Here is a 17,449-nt window from a genome sequence, read left to right as displayed (position 1 = left end):
CTCCACCCCCCTCCATGTTAGTGGGCGGGACTTGCGGCAAACTTAAAACACTAAAATACACGTCAAATCATTTTTGATGCATGTTCATCCAACATTTCCTTGTAGCTGGTGGAGGTAGAGCAGAGCGTGGTATTAATTAAACTAAAACGCGAGTGAGTTTGGAGGAAGTGTGGGCGGGGCATCGATATCACGGATACATGTGGCTCCACTCTCGGACCGTACTGATCAGACTCTGGCTCCAAACTCACAAGATGGCACCGCCCGTATCCCCGGGAAAATAGCGTCAGTTTGGCCAATGAGAGGAAGTGGAGACGTGTAGTCCATATTTATATACAGTCTATGGTTGACACAAAAATACCCTTCCTTCATTAGCGACAATGCAACTGCAACGTTTAGAGTAGTCCTGTTAATCTCATTGACTGATATTTCATTAGCGGTTCATTTAGAAGTCAGTATCCCTCAGAGAAATGCAGATATCTCAAAGTTCAGCTGTGTTGGCTGTGATGCACATGAGAAAAATGTTTGTTTGTAATCAGCATAATTTATAAATGACTAATATCCTCAGTGTTTCACACAGCTGCAAACCAACACACCAAAGAGAATTGGTGGCGATCCACAGGAAGAGTGTCTGCAGATGATTCAGAGCTAACCTCAGTAACCAGAGAGACCTTGGCGCCATAGCTCCATGCTGAGGTAAAGGGTCAAAGGTCAGCCCGCAGCTCACCTTTAGGAGCTCACCTCACTAACCATGTGACCGTTCTCTGATTACCCCCTAATGCCCTGACGACTCTGTGCACGAGTCATACGCCACATTCAGTCCAAAAAACATCAATAAAAGCACGAGCTCTGCTGCACACATGCCGGCCCCACGTAGATCAACGAGCACCTGATGCAGGAGAACGCTGCCGCTGCTCCGTCTAGACGTATCATCCTGATGAGCGCTTGTGAAGGTGATTACGATCTCACGATAAACACCACACACACGCTCCGGTCCTGCATCCTCATTCATCCCCCTGGAATCTGTCCATCTCAGAGGAAGCTGGTTTGAGCTAATCCAGCCTTGTCATCGCGCTGTATTTAGATAAAAACTCTCCCCGCTGGTGACACCATAACTCATGAATGTGTCTCCGTGCTGGTAACGGACCCTAGACCAGTAAAAGGGGTGACTAATGCTCTCCTTTCGGGGCTAAGAACGAAATGACGAGTGACAGTTCAGAACACGTGTCCGTTTCTGGCTTCGAGAGCTGCCTCCCTCGTGAGTCATTTGAACGCTGCAGTTACGGGACGGTGATGTTCGTGTGTGTCACATTACAACGTCCCAGCAGAACTACTAGCCTCACCAACTGCATCATTACTGTTAGACAGGAGGAAACTCATTTCCTGTCAAAGCTAACCACACACTCAATCAACATATTAAGGCTCAGTTATGCAGGATGAGTCTGTTGGGATTTCATAGTTTTAGAAGGACACTGTAGATTCAGACTCAGATTTGGGATACTTTAGTGATCATGTAGAGAAACTGTATCGTTGCAGTTGCTCTTGTAAGGTAACAGCTGCAAGGAGAGAGTAAAATACAAATATAAAAATATATATAAGAATGCCAATGTAGAGGATCAAATAAAAAACAAATCATAATTTGAGGGGAGGGGCCTCTGTGGATCATCCCACAGATACTTGATCAGTTTGGGATCTAGTGAATTTGGAGGCCAGGTCAACACCTTGTGCTGTTCTTCATGTTTTGTTTTATTTTAGTGTGTTTTTGTGTGTGTGTCTGTGTCAGGCTGCATCCTGCTGGGGATGGCTGCTGCCATCAAGGAGTGTCATTGCTATGGGGTGGGGGTGTCTGGTCTGGTCTAGGTGGGTGCTACATGTCTAAGTAACATCCACACCAATGAATGCCAGGTCCAAAAGTTTCCCAGCAGAACGTTGAACTATCACAAGATGGTTCAATGTTATTTACTTCTCCTGTCAGTGGTTTTAATGTTGTGGCTGATATGTGTATCACCCAAATTAAAGTCTGGTCAAAAGCATGCGTCTGCACTCTGCATCATATAGACGACACAAGTGGCTTGTAAGCATGTTTTTCGTTGAATCTTTTATCTGGAGTCTCTCTGTTAGAAAGTGACTCTGCTCATGCAAAGATCTCCTGGGCCAATCAAATCGTTTGATTGCAGTTAATGTCTCCTATGTCATTTTTGAACAAATTCATCCAGCGGGGTCAGACCGGTCCCTCCGGTGGGTTTGGTTTCGGCCCGTTACGGTTGGAGTAGATCTGAGAACATACTACAATACCCATGAGCCTTGGGTGTTGCTGCCGTGACTAAGAGAAGCAGCAGATTCCAAAACTCACCCAAAATTATTAAAGTCAACCGTCTGTGAAGGTTCTCGGTTGTCCAGGTCGCGGTTGATCCAGAAAACAAAGCCGGAACAAGGAGAACTGGACTTGTTGTTCTTGTTTCAGCCTGAGGTGGATTAGTTGAAGGAAATAGAGTCATATCTAGTCTGTGTTTGACTGTTCTCTACGCCATCCCACAGCTGGAATGTAGACTTTTCCTTCTGTGAGTCCCGGTGAACTTGAGGCTTTTAAAGCGACTCAACAATAGAAACGATGCAAAGACAAAGATGGCACCGGGAGGAAGGAATGGGGGGAAGAGGGAGGCATGGGGAGCGTGGGCGGGTGGTGCAGTGGAGGAAAAGTTCAGTTTTACGACTGTGGGAATCAACGTCTTCCCCCTCCTCCCTCCTCTCTCCCTTTTCACCCAGCCTGTCTCTCATCTGCGGTCCACGCCTTGTCTTGTAGGATTAATAGCCTCATAAATTTCTGATTCTCCCTTTAGACGCCTAAAGAGTGATTTAGGAGCGATGCCATGTGTGTGTGTGTGTTTGTCCACTTTTGAGAGTCAGTGCCCCAGTGTGAACTTGGGTGCATGTGTGTGTGTGTGTGTGTTGGGATGAATGCATGCCTGCACATGAACGTCTGAACATGTGAGGAGCGTAAGAAGCTTTGCGTTTATGTGCAGGCGCGTAAAAACTAGCTTCGTATTCGGTGTCGTCATTTTAATTCTCGGGACGGGAAGACGTCCTCCGAAAAACTCACGAGGAGAGAAGTTCACAGCTGCGTCCCGGTGGTTGGAGAAGAAGGCCTCAGATGGAAGCCCGCAAATGATAGGAGAACATCCACAGCTGACGTGAGCCCCCTGAGCCTTTAAACCCCCCCACAAACTGCTCCCCGGGCGCCGCACATAGCTGCTCGCTACTCCGAGGGAGGGTTCCCAACGTTCGCTGTGGGTTTGCGTGTGAACTGACGGGTTAAATGCAGAGAGGAAACTTAAGGACGATAAAGATTCTTCTCTAATAGACGAGGAAAGATCTCTCCACTGACAAACAGTCGAGACATGAGCTCAAACCTCAGCTCTGAAACGATTACGTGTGGTTTTTATGATGTCAGACAAAATAAGCAAATAAATAAATAAATTTTGTCTTCTCTGATTCAACTTTCTGCATTTTGTTAGAATTCACTTTTGTCTTGTTTAGCCCCGTTAAGACCTCGTATCAACGTCCAGCCTGAGCGATCCGATCTCATCCGTCCAGCTTCCAGCACTTTAGATCTGATCTCAGTTTCGTGCTCTGTGTGCAAATAAACACCGGCATCATTATTATAAGCTGCTGTCTCTAATGGATCTCTACCTACTGTACCTTGAGGTCTACTATCTTTTCCAGGGGCCCGACTGTCTAAGGAAATCAGGTCAGCTGACTCTGGGAACTCTTTTAATTGCCACTTAAAGGGGAACTACTGTTTTTTACAACCTGGACCTTATTTCTGGCATAAAATACGATCGTTTACTCACCCATATAGCTTTTGTGTCATTTGTAGTCATTCGGGAGATACGTATTTAGATCCGCGTATATCCATATAGTGGGAGTGACTGGGGCACCGAAACACAGCCTCTAAATAAATATAAATAACGCATTATCTGCCGCGAAACTCGTTCATTTCACCAATATTTTATTATCGTATGCTAGTGCTATTCCCCTGTTGAGTCCGGAGTTGCTACTACTAGTTTTTAGCAACATGGCTGAATATTTTTCCGATTCTGAGGTTGCGGACGAACCATAGGAGTAACAAATTACAGGTAAACAAGCCTATGGTCGCGAGTGTGCGCGGCGCGTTTCGGTGCCCCAGTCACTCCCACTATATGGATAGAAGCAGACCTAAATATCTCCCAATTCAATACAAATGACACAAAAGTTATATGGCTAAGTAAACCATCGCATTTTATGCCAGAAATAAGGTCAAGGTTGTAAAAAACAGTAGTTCCCATTTAAAGCATTCTTTTATCGGCGAGCCTTTCTCTGTTTTTCTTGAGTTCGAAGTGAGGTTTTATTAAGTTCTTAACTGTATGGTGTTTTAACCGTCCTGCTTTTATTAACTTTGTTTTATGTGCCTGTTTTTAAAATTGCAAATTGGCCTCTGGAGGGTTGCGGTGGGGGCCGGAGCCTACCCCAGCTGTCATTGGGACGAGAGACGCGGTGCATCCTGGACAGGTCTCCAGTCACAGGGCACCTATGGCCAATTTAGAATCACCAATGAACCTAGCGAGCACGTCTTTGGAAGGTACGAGGAAGCTGGAGAACCTGGAGAGAACCCATGCAGACACAGGGAGAACATGCAAACTCCACACAGAAAGGAACCAGTCGGACCTATGGATTAGAACCCAGAACCTTCTGGCTGTGAGGCATCAGTGCTAACCACCACACAACTGTGTCGCCCAAAAGCTCTGTACAAATAAAGATTATTATTATTATTTCAGAACCAAGAACGGCACTGTTTTTTTTTTGTGTGTGGGCCTCACGACTTGGTCATATTTTGGAACAAGCTGTAAAATCTCTCTCTCTCTCTCTTACTGAAAGCACAGGAGTAGATTTTTTTATTTATTTACTGATCTCCGTCCTGATGTTAGTTATCGTAGAGACCTGCATGAAGCTCAAACAATCGTTAATTTCACCGTGGAGCTGTTTGTTTGCAGCAGAGAAGGAACAATCTTGTCCCAGATCAGTTAGTAGACGAGGTTCTGTTCTGGGAAAGAGTTTAGCAAATTATTTGATTCGGGGTGAAAAACAAATGGATATTTATCGCATCTCATGGAGCCTACATTTAAAACGTCTTGGTTACACCCAGAAATAACCAGAAACATTTAAAATTAATTATCAACCACATGCCGATATGTTTTCTTTAATAACAGAATCACACTCAGTGAACTCATTAAATACTTTAACTTGTTGATTCTTGTTTAGATTTATCTCTTGTTTAGTTTGGTTCTCAGCTCCAAGGCCAGAATCTTTTAAAATGAACAGACGTCACTGATTCATGTGATCATTTCTACTAGTGGTTGAATGAATGAGTTAAACTCCTCTTCCACAGATCAGCCCTGTTGAGTAGGTGGTCTTTAATGTGACCCAGGACTCATTGTGTGTTCACACCACCAAAGGAAGGAGGTCACATGTGTCCCAGACCACCTCCACAATGCGGACTGACACCAGATCAGCGTTCACACCTGGACACTAGAGATCAGATGCATTAATGCGAGGTCTGGACGGAGCCATGTCGTAGGGTCTGTGTTGCAAAAACCTGGATTTGCAAAAGGGGTTCCTGCAGATGATGTGAACTCTGAAGGCGGGAAACGTGTGTGTACATGTGTGTGTGGGTGCAGCTGATAAGCCGGCCTCAGGAGGGGAGGGGGTGAATGGTGGCAGACTGCCAACCACAGCAGTAGAGGAAAAATAAAAGAAGAAAGACTGACACTGACATACAGGTATAGAAACAACCTTATTGTATAATTAAATGTCAGGCAGAGTGACTGTGGACACCTACTTGGCACCTGAAGCACCGATGACTGATGTCTCCTGAGCTAGTGTGCATATGATGTCAACAGAGCTGTAATGGAGCGACGCCGAACTGAGGCAGAACGAGACACGAGCAACTACTGAGAGATGGAGCATCGATAGACGTGAGCCGAGCAGATCCGATGCGATTTCACACTTTGGTCAAACGCCTCACCGTTCCGCTCTTTAACCATAAAAACAAGGCATGTGGCAGGTACTGCGTACGTGCCGTGGGCAAACTGGTAACGGCTCGTACGGAGCTGCCGTGTGTAAACAGTTGAGCAGATATACAGGGAGCCTTTAAGGCAGGTGTGTCTAAACACAGCGGGGCTACTGTTGTTTGCAGAGAGCTAACACACAGGGAGCACAGGGAGAGTCTGTGTGAGGCTGACCTGCAGAGGACTCGAGGTGCCCCATCAAAGACGACCCCGAGCACCGAGGAATCTGGGCCAGAGAGAGGTCCTGTGTGTGTGCTTTACAGGTGTGGGCCCGTTAATGGTAATGTGCAGTGAGATCAGCAGTGTCCGAGGTACATTCTGACCAGAACTGATTTGGTTTCCACTTTTAAGTAGCTGGGGTTTTAATTGAAGGCACAGAGCTGAAGGTTTTATCACAGAAACACGTCTTTTTATGTGACACAGGAACTGGTGACTGGTCTTCACACTCTTACTCACCATTGCGTGTTATGTTTAAGTGAACTGGCTGCTTTATGTTGAGCCCACCTCAGTCACTGTTATGTTTTTATTTACAAATCCATTCTTGGCACGAGTCCTACGTATTTATCTTCTCGTTTAAGCTTGAAATGTGGAAAACCCAGTCTCTGTTCTGAGGATATACTGCAAGCTGTGGTTCCTAAGGTTCAAACTGAATTGGGAAAGACAGCTTTTAGGGTTTTCTGCTCCTGCTGCACGGAACAACCTGCAGTCTTAGCATCCCTGAACAAGTTTTAGAAAAATGGGGAGTCCTTTGTCTTCGTGAATAACACTGACCATCTTGTGACAGTTCAGTGTTCTGCAGGGAAACTTCTGGACCTGGCATTCATTGGTGTGGATGTTACTTAGACATGTAGCACCCACCTAGACCAGACCAGGCACCCCCACCACATAGCAGTGACACTCCTTGATGGCAGCAGCCATCCCCAGCGGGATGCAGCCACAAAAACACTTTAGGAACATCTCAAAAAAACATGAAGAACATCTCAAGGTGTTGACCTGGCCTCCAAATTCACTAGATCCCAAACTGATCAAGTATCTGTGGGATGATCCACAGAGGCCCCTCCCCTCAAAGGCCCCCCACTAACAACAGGACACCCTCAGAAGGCCCATGTCCATTCTCTGATGAATCGCCACAAGGGAGACCTGCACAATATTAGGAAGGTGGTCATAATGTTATGCCTGATCGTTTTAATTCTTGTTAAAACTGTGTTGCAGTCACTCTTAGTCTGGTCTCTCTAAACTGGTTCACTGAAGGCTAAAATAAATAAACCCAGCTGTACGGCGGCAGTCATGACAGACTGAAAAGCGTCCCTGATTTGATTCACTGATACCTCCATGTTGCGTCTCCTCTCTCGCCGCCTCCTGCTCTGAACCCAGATCCACGGATAAAAAACACTCTGCATCTGGAAGGCTACATTTATCTGAAGCGTTGCATCAGTCTGCCCGGGAGCATGTGTGTGTGTGGGCACCTTAACAAAGCTGCCTCAGTGCTCCGGTCCTAAATGTTCCGGCCCGTTGCGGAGGGGTCAAACTGATTGCATCATCAGCACAATGTGCACTCATTCATACCCACCCACAGCTGGCTCATAAATTCTGTGCATGAAACACATTCCTCTTGGCATGAAATTCTTCTGCAGCTAATCTAGTCTGTGAGGCAAACTGACACGGGATTTGTTTTTAAAGCAACACCGCCCCTCAGTGGAACATGACAGGAACTGCAGTCTGAATGCTCATTGTCCACTCATTTCTGTTTTTATTTTTTTTTACCTGTACGGGTCTGCCGTCCTCTGCACCAATCATGTTCCTCCATTCCATCAGTGAGCGCTGCAGGGAGTCCAGCCCCGTCTCCCAGAGCCGGACGTAGCCGCCCATGTCCACCGTGACGACGCCCCCGGAGCCGAGAGCAGCGATCAGGACGTCCGAATCCGACAGCTTGGACAACCAGCTGGTGTAAGGGGACACACTCATGGACCTGGCAACCACAAATATGGAGGAGAGGCAGTTAGTATGTCATCAAAATGGCCAGTAGCGCTTTTATTATGCTTTATAACATCTCACTTTTTACATTGAAGAGTTGTCAACTACAATAATCTTGCAAGTTTGAGATCATAGTAGTAAAAATACACAATTTATCAGTATTTTGTTGAGTAGTTTCTGTCTTTGACCACTAGATGGAGCTAGATGATGCAAAATGACAATGTTCAACAAGTCTGGAGTGAAGCAGGGTGCATGAGTACTCTGATTACCTTGGGACGGGGATGTATTTAAGCTTTTTGGAGTTCAGATCAGTCACCTCCAGGTACGCCGCCGTCATCGGAGGCGTGACATCTGAAGGACAAAGACAGCATTCATCGTTACGCTGTGTTATGTTTTTTGTTTCTTTATTTCTTTGACCTCGTCTGTGCGATCTGAACTCTGACCTTTGGGGTAGATCTCTTTCAGGGGCACCTTGCCGGGCGGGAGGGCTCGCACCACCTGATTGGCCGACAGCAGGCTGACGCAGTTCTCCCGCTTGGCCGAGGCGCTCCGAAGCCCAGCTTTGAAGAAGGAGTGAGCCCCGGCGTCGCTGCCCTTCATCGCCGACAGGTCGACGGGCCTCTTGAAGCTGTACACCTCGTTAGGGGACTGAGAGGAGGAGGAGGCCGCTTGTTAATCAGTCATGAAGACGTGAAGCATTGTTCGACAGAGCTCTGAGCTTTCATTCATGCTCTCTAGCCGTCCGTTCAAACACATCAGGACGGACTAAATGTGAAAACTTGACTTGTTGCAGATGTTTTATCGTTATCATTGACCGTCTTGTGACAGTTCAGTGTTCTGCTGGGAAACTGCTGGACCTGGCATTCATTCATGTGGATGTTACTTAGACATGTAGCACCCACCTAGACCAGACCAGACACCCCCCCACCCCATAGCAATGGCTGCTGCCATCAAGGAGTGTCCAAAAAAGCAAAAACACTTTAGGAACAACTCAAAAAAAAAAAAACATGAAGAACAGCACAAGGTCTTGACCTGGCCTCCAAATTCACTAGATCCCAAACTGATCAAGTATCTGTGGGATGATCCACAGAGGCCCCTCCCCTCAAAGCCCCCCCCCACTAACAACATTGTGTTGCCAGACACCACAGGACACCCTCAGAAGGTCCATTCTCTGACACAATATTAAGAAGGTGGTCATAATGTTATGCCGGATTGGTATGTGTTGTACACGTCTTTTCAGAATCGATTGGCAGTAGAACCACATTTATATCAAATGATGCGATGTCGAAACATTCAAGATGAATGATAAATGATCGGACTTTCAAATACAGTTCAATCTTCCTGCGAAGCCAAACATCAATGCCTCGCTTTAAGTACTTCTTCACAAAGCTGAACTGGAGAACATCTAGCTGAACATTTATCTTGTAATCTCACCATGAGGTCTGGGAAGCCCACCACGACCTGAGCAAAGGAGCCGGTGTCGGCCAGAACTCGGTTGGGGGAAACGATCTTCTGGTCCAGAGCGGCGCTCAGGTTCTCGTTGGGCAGCTGCTCGCTTGACAGCATCTGGGGAGTGGACGCCTCGGCTGTGGACAGGGGGTTCAAGAAAAAAAAAGGAAATTTACTTAAGCGTTTAACAAACACTTGTGTTAACGTAGCAGACTGTGCTTCACTGCAGAAACTCATTAGGAGCTGGTATAATTCATGTGTAGAGGAGTTATTACAGTGAGTCATGACTGCTTCAGTCTAACATCACTGATCATGACTTCACATTTTTGTCTCATTAAATTTGATCGAGAGTGGAATGAATGTTTAATATTGATGGAAACCTGAGTGCTTCCCTCGATGTTTTGCAGACAGATTAACTAAGAGCTTCGATTTACGGCTGACAAGGCACCAGCCTGTTCCTCTGAATGTCTGTCTGCAACGGGTTGACATCATGTCTCTAATGAGGACTACGAGGCAGCAGGACACAGAGATGAGATCCTAAATAGGGAGGTCCTGATCAGGTCTTTCCTTGTCTTCTTTGTCTTCTCCTAGAGTTGGTCTCCTGTAGCTTCCTAAAGTCTGTCCTTGTCTTCCTTGTCTTCTCCTAGAGTTGGTCTCCTGTAGCTTCCTAAAGTCTGTCCTTGTCTTCCTTGTCTTCTCCTAGAGTTGGTCTCCTGTAGCTTCCTAAAGTCTGTCCTTGTCTTCCTTGTCTTCTCCTAGAGTTGGTCTCCTGTAGCTTCCTAAAGTCTGTCCTTGTCTTCCTTGTCTTCTCCTAGAGTTGGTCTCCTGTAGCTTCCTAAAGTCTGTCCTTGTCTTCCTTGTCTTCTCCTAGAGTTGGTCTCCTGTAGCTTCCTAAAGTCTGTCCTTGTCTTCCTTGTCTTCTCCTAGAGTTGGTCTCCTGTAGCTTCCTAAAGTCTGTCCTTGTCTTCCTTGTCTTCTCCTAGAGTCGACTGGATTCAGTCAATGAATCTTTCTGTCAGAGTTAATGTAGTGTGGAGAGGGTAGCTGGTACCTTGTGTTCTCTACTCCAGAAATGTTCTGGTCATCCAACGCTGCCATAAACTCCCTAACCCTCTCTGGAAGATGTTTCTCCTTGACGCTGTCTCCAGGAAACTTTTCTCTTCTTTTAAACGTTCAGTGTTTGTTGTTGTTGTTTGGGTGCAGCCTTTGACCTGAGTGGACTCCATGGATTCTGTCTAGTCATTTTATTGTTGGTATTGAACTACAATAAAATGATTAGACAGAACTACTACCACCTCACCAAACATCCACATTACACTATATACTAAGATCTGACTTCTTCAGGAAACTTCGTCATACAGTAGACATGTTCAGTCACGTGATTTTAGTTCTTCTTCTCCCTTTTCTTTTTCTTCTTCTTCTTCTTCTTCCCTTACTTTGTCTACTTCATTTTCTTCTTCTTCTTCTTCAGCTTCTTCTTCTTCCTCCCCTCCTTTGCCTTCTTTCTCTTCTTGTTCTTCTTCCATTTCTTTGTCTACTTCCTTTTCTTATCTTCTTCTTCTTTTTCTTTGTCTACTGCCCTTTCTTCTTCTTCTTCTTCGTCTTCTTCTTCTTCTTCTTGCTATTCTTCTTCTTCGTCATCTTCTTCTTCCTCTTCTTTTCACTCCTTTTCTTCTTCTTCTTCTTCATTTTCTTCTTCTTCCTCCCTTCCTTTGCCTTCTTCCTTTTCTTCTTCTTCTTTTCTTTCTTTGTCTACTTCCCTTTCTTCTTCTTCTTCATCTCCTTCTGCCTCTTCTTTTCACTACTTCTCTTCTTCTTCCCTTTCTTTGTCTACTCCCTTTTCTTCTTCTTCTTATCTTCTTCCCTTCCTTTGTCTTCTTCCTCTTCATCTCCTTCCTCCTTTTCTTCTTCTTCTTCTTCTTCTTACAATGTATCTTCCTTTTCTTCTATTTTAGGCAGCTTTGACGCTAGCCAATGCAGAGGAAGGCGATGTTCTGACGCTACAGGGACGTGGTTTTGGTTTATTGCAGACCTAAAAAAAATAACTACATAAGATCAACCTCGGCTAATACAGATCCGATCGTTTTAGAAACGCCTGGATCGACCCACGATACCGATTGGGACATCCCTAATCCCAAATGTATTGTTGAAGTCAGTATATGTACCTGAGCTGGCTCCGTGGCCTGAGCTGACCGGGTCGTCGCTGATGCTGTGGAGCTGACACACTCCAGAGTCTTCAGCTGCCATATGCATGGGCTTGGTGAGCAGGAACTTCCTACAGAGTCACAGCGTGTCAGATAATTAAATCAAATAAAGAGACTTTAGGAAAGACTTAAGATGCACCACCCGCCACCCTTACTTGTTGGTGTTGCTCTCCAGCAGCAGCCAGCGGTCCTCTGCAACCAAGAAGACCGACTTCAGGTTGATGGGAAGGGAGATGGCGTGAACCCGGCCCTCCAGCACATCCAGCACCTCTAGCTGGTTTCTGCACATAACAAAAACGTTAAACTAAGCGACCTATATCACAGAATGACTGATATTCTTAGTTTAGATGCGAGTACCCGTCCTCCTTGTAGAAGAGGAGCCAGTTCTTGTGGGCAAAGTCTCGACACATCTTATGTCCTCCCTGGAGACAAAACAATCGAAACACATAAAATGAGTTGTTGAGTCGTATGTAAAATGTAGAAAAGTGGACGTGAAATACAGAAGCATGAGCCTCAAGTGAATAGACATTTCTCTCTGGAGGCTCTTGACAACCTCTGACCTGCTGTTCCTTGCTGCTCCACCAGTTGGAGGCTTTGGTCGGAGGCTGATCGCCGTCCGGAGACAACATGAGCCTCCGCACGGCGCCCGTTACCATGTCCAGATGGAGCACTGTGTTACTCTGGCAGAGAGGCAAAGGAAAGGAAACAAGTTAAAACAAGATTTCACAGCATTCAGATACGCTAGCAGATCTGGGAAGCAGGTGTGTAGCTACAGTTTTTATTACCATGTTACAAAGAAAACAACTGAAATCGAATGAACTCCTAAGAATGCAAAGGAGTCGTTGCCAAATGTTTGTCTTGCAGAAAGACATTGGCATTATTTAAAGAGGCCGAGGGGGCGCACGATGAGGACGTAGCTGTCCAGTCTCCTCAGTCCTAACTCCTTCAACCGTGCTTTCAGGGTTCAGAGGGACATGTTAATGTCATGATGGGTTGAAAGCATATCAAGAATGACATTATATGTATGTCCTCTTTCAAAATATTCCTCTATTAATGCCATCTCGTCCTCCATTCTTTCCGACGCAGTTTAAAACTCGTGCACGGACACAGCGGAGTAGGAACAGGAAATGACGTTACACTGTCGGGTTCTGTCCAATCAGAAACAAGAAGTGTTCCTACACTTTCTGTAATCTGAAATGTGGTTGTGTTTTGACCATCAGGGCCACCGTAATATTAATTGTTTTTAAGAAGAAAAATTGTTGCACTGCACCTTTAGAAAAACAGTGCTGTCTCTTTAAGGAAGACAGTCGTCTTGAGTTGTTGTTGTTGATGTTGTGCATGGCTGCGGATGTGTGCCGCTGAACTGAGGGCAATAAAAAGTAATAAAAAGAAGATGGAAGTTTGCCTTGCTGTCCGTTCTGGAGGTGCAAAAATGTTTTAGCGTCTAAAACATTTTTTCAATGGCACGTGATCTACCGGTAGACCCCTGCCTTACTGTGTTTGGTTTAGTTTACTCCCTATTAGTCTCTGAAACACTAAAAGCTTCACTTAAAACAACGTCATCTGGTTTAATGTTGCTTCCCTCTTCCCTTAGCGGAGCTGGGCCTGAACATTAACTCTGCACGCAGCTAGTCCACTTCCTTTCCATACAGTAGAGAAGCATGTTGGTGTGTAGCTACTTTACTGCCACACTTAAAACCGTAATCTGAACTCTCGTTAGGCATGCCGCTTGTCAAAACCATTCAGGGTGTATTAAATCACTGCTGAATGACTTATCCTCCTCTGCAGCCAACAGAGGACGCTCTTCTGTCAATGGAAGCCCCATCTCCTCCTCCCCCCACTCCTCGGATCCGAGTGCTGCTAAATGCCACTAATGTGAACGCTGCACTCAAACTTAATTCAATTTAAAGACAGACATATCATCTGTATGGGAGTCTGTGTTTGTCTGTGTGTGTGTTGGATGGGCCGCGCAAGAAGGATTTCGTTCGTGACGCACAAGCAGGGATTCATCTTCAATTGAGTTTTATGGGAAGGAGCCACGGGGGAGCTGGCCCCGGCCCAGGCTACCCGGCTTCACGCTAATGCCTTCCTTATGGCCTTCCGTTCCTGACATACACGCCGCTATACGGAGCACTCTCTGCTATTCACAGAGGGCGAGCCCCATTTCCTGATTCTAAACACGGAGTGCGTGCGCTCAGATCTTGTGCATGTTTTGTTTTTGAATCATGTGCATGAACGCAGCATCAGTCACGTTTGGGAAGCGTGCGCACACATGCATCTGTGTGTGCGATGGTTTCCCCCCGATTTTCCCTGGAAGGCCGGTGACCTGCGCCTGAACTGTTTGTTGTCTGGGCCTCTTCATTTTTAGACAGACGTAACATGATCCACCGCGGAGGTATTTTTAGAAGCCCTCCTCTTGTCTAATAGGCAGCAGCTGTACGAGTGCTCCGCTCGGATTAGCGGCTAACGCGCATTGTTCTCGTCTTGGCGCTGTGCTGTCATACGCCCGGGGGTCTTACGAGGGTGAGAGAGAGAGATTCGGCGGCAAACAACCGCTAACCACCGGCCATTTTAAGAAACAGATTCGTGCGCAGCTAAATTAAATCTGTGAGGAATCTGCGGTTGTCCTCAGAAGGGAAGTTAAAAGAGCTGTGACTTGCGTAATTGTCATGTTACTCATCCGTAAACAAGGGCATTGTTTAAAGGAGACTGGGCTTAGTATAGGTGTGTTCAGGTCAAGAATACTTTCTTTTAAGTTGTTTTTCTGACTTCATTTCCCTCTAACAGCTTTTTGCAGCCGATCACAGATGGCAGCTCGTGGGAAGTGCTATTGGTCCGCCTGAAACCGCTTCAAAAAATAATTATTTTTACTCATGTCTATGCACAGAGTGTGGTTCCAATAAGGGGAAAGGAAATGTGCTTTTTTTTCTCCATCAGTTACTCAGGAATACTGAACCTGGGCAGTTGATAGGAAGGAGTACAATGTACAGTACATAACAGTGTGTATATAAATTCAATTGTGCTGAAACAAAGATATAAAGAAGTATATAAGACCCGGACCCGGATAAGCGGAAGAAGACGAAGACGAAGAAGTATATAAGTCAGTTGATAGGAGCGTCCTAAAGTAGAGGTATCCTGCGCTGGTTTTGGCCTCGACAGATGCTGTACAGCCATGCATTGATTAAAGAGGCTGAAAAACTGAGCCGTTGTCACTGAGAACCAACTGTAATTCCTCAAACGGCCACTAGATGCTGGCGGCTCCGATAGCCAGCCAATCTCCACAGACCTCCAAGTTCAGTTTTTATATTTACAGCTAATTTCTAATAGCATGGCAGCTGTCTGTGACCGACATCTGTCCTCACGGGCTGCGAGTTGAGCTTTAAAACCACTCTGCAGGCATTCTACGGGGAATTAAGTGCAGTAAATGTGCAGAGGGCAGTAATAGTAGGAGAGAAGAAGAAGAAGACTGCGCAGTCTTTGGTAATTGTAAATATTTGCAAATTAGGCTTAGGGTTAGGTTTAATTGTTTAAATTAAAGGCTGTTACACACTCCACGAGAAGCAAGAAGTTTGTTTTTGCACCTTGTTCGCCACACGTCAACCGGCCAGAACTTTTTTCTTGTGCGCTCTCCAGTTACTATTCTGTGATTGGTCAGAAACTGGAAGTGGGCGTGGTTAATGCGGAGAAGCAGAAATGCTAGCCGCCGCTCTGTGAGCTCCCAGATGCTAATATGCTCAGCGTGCCCGCTAATCTGTCCTGGGTAGAGATCGTCATGCTGTGTGCGGAGGCATGGTGAATGAATGGCGTGATCGGACGGACACAGTCGTCAAAACGACTGGAGGACATCTGAAAATAATAAGAAAAGTCGTCTATCTACCACATCTCCCACAATGCTTAGTATGTGTGACGTATGCTGCAGTGGGAGGAGCCTATGAGAACTTCCCTGGAGTTAGACACTTGAGTTGCTTGTGAACCCGTCCAGAACAAACTTTGTTCTTGTTCTCGCAGCGCTAGGAGCAAGAACAAATTTCTTGCTTCTCGCGGAGTATGTAAGTAGTTTAAGTGTTATTGCAGAATTCTCTCAAAAGTGCTCTAAATGTTCAAGGACAGGTCTGACTTCCCCTGCTTCCTCATGAATCATCTCCGACGTCTCTATTTATTGTCAGAGAAGTTAAATACGATCTAGATCTTGACCACGGTGGCGGTTTAGTCGTTTTTCGCCGCCTACCTGCTCCTCGTGCAGCACCACCTGTCCGTCCAGAGGACTCCCGAGCGGAGCGACGGTGACAAACGGCTGCCAGACGCCGCTGATGGTCCTGGGGAAGACGTCGTACAGCTCCATGCACTGAATGCTGTCCCCGCGCTCCTTCATGGCGTACAGGGACACCGGGTTACACGTGGCCACGTACAGCGCGTCTGCCACGACAAAACCACATGTTGTAATTAGTTAAACTGATGCGACAAAGTTGATGCATCTCAACAAATATTAAGATATTAAACTACAAATGATGATTATAGATGAGGAAATGTGTGATCTCTGCAGCTGATGCAAAATAATGAAGATTAATCTCTGACATCTCAATTTACTGCCGACTACTGATTGAACGTGGGTGAGTGAGTGAGGTGAGTGATGAATATAATGCTGGTCTCCTATTCATTGAGAGAGCTAACATTTGGCTTTTATTATGGGCCGTGTTTCAACCAATAAAGAGTAAAAAATAAAACAAAACTCTCTACTCTGGGTACCCTGGCACAAAAAGCCCCGGCCCAAACAATCCAATTGGCCCTTCAGGTCTTTGCAGGAGCGTGATCAGTTCCCAACGAAGAGACTCCAGACCAACTTTCCACTTGTGGGTCGGGGGAAGTCGGTCTTTCTTCTAGGATATTGTAGACTCTCTGCAAATGATGACTAGATCACAAGTACAGTGTTGTACCTCCAGTGGAGAGGTGATGCTCTTTCTTTTTCAACTCTTTAATGCAACCAACGCATGTTTATGTTGAGTTGACAAAAAAAAGTAAATTAGTGATTTTCTTTCAGGCTTTATTCCAGTTCTCTAGGGGCCAAGGGTGCAGGAAGTTGGATTTAAAACCAACACAGAGTAATTCCCAAGAGAGTTCACCGTTCACTGAAAATGAGATGCACTTGTCTCAGTGTTATATTTATATATCTTTAAGACATATAGAGAATTAATAATTGTTTGAGACCACGTTTGCCTTTCCGTGCTGTTAGCGAGCCGACCAGCCGCTGAGAAATCCGTGCCGTGCAACACGAGACGACTCCCACGTCTCTATTTATTGACAATCGAATTAAACGTGATCTACGTCCTGTTCACTGACTGTATCAGCAACATTTTCCCAAAGTCATCTAATGCAACTCTAATCCAATCAATGACATCGTTAAGCCATTCGTTTAGCTCGGCCCCGTCTAAAACGGTCCTCGTTTTCCAGCGATGCCTTGATGCTCTTTACATTTTTACTGATGCATGTTCTGTGGGACGTAAACATAAAGCTGTCTTCTTCCTTTAGCCCCTGTTCTGTTGCTTTAATGCTTCTACCATATAGAGGGAGCAAAGGTGCAACATGACGGACATTTCCTGCATAATAAGATCCACCTGGATTTAACTAAGCAAATAGGTAGGAGCCTCCTATTGGATAATTACTGCATGGGTGATTATCTTTCAGCTGGCAACAAGTTATTTAACCCCAACTGATGCAATGAGT

At 45.7% G+C, this 17,449-nt stretch overlaps 1 protein-coding gene across 1 annotated transcript in view; it reads right to left on the bottom strand.

Moving 5' to 3' along the window:
* The window catches only part of vwa8 (von Willebrand factor A domain containing 8), a 75,297-nt gene that overhangs the window by 20,527 nt on the left and 37,321 nt on the right, over positions 1–17,449 (bottom strand). The window contains exons 29-37 of the mRNA XM_084545073.1: positions 15,957–16,144; positions 12,289–12,408; positions 12,086–12,150; positions 11,884–12,009; positions 11,690–11,799; positions 9,510–9,661; positions 8,519–8,723; positions 8,345–8,426; positions 7,866–8,070 (exon numbers count right to left, since the gene is read on the bottom strand). Of these exons, the coding sequence (XP_084401199.1) occupies positions 7,866–8,070; positions 8,345–8,426; positions 8,519–8,723; positions 9,510–9,661; positions 11,690–11,799; positions 11,884–12,009; positions 12,086–12,150; positions 12,289–12,408; positions 15,957–16,144 (1,253 nt within the window). The remainder of the gene's footprint in view (positions 1–7,865; positions 8,071–8,344; positions 8,427–8,518; positions 8,724–9,509; positions 9,662–11,689; positions 11,800–11,883; positions 12,010–12,085; positions 12,151–12,288; positions 12,409–15,956; positions 16,145–17,449) is intronic.

Source organism: Chelon labrosus (genome assembly GCF_963514085.1).
Source record: "Chelon labrosus genome assembly, chromosome: 5".
Taxonomy (NCBI): domain Eukaryota; kingdom Metazoa; phylum Chordata; class Actinopteri; order Mugiliformes; family Mugilidae; genus Chelon; species Chelon labrosus.
Note: the sequence above shows the minus strand (reverse complement) of the source record. Positions and strands in the feature narration are given on the sequence as shown.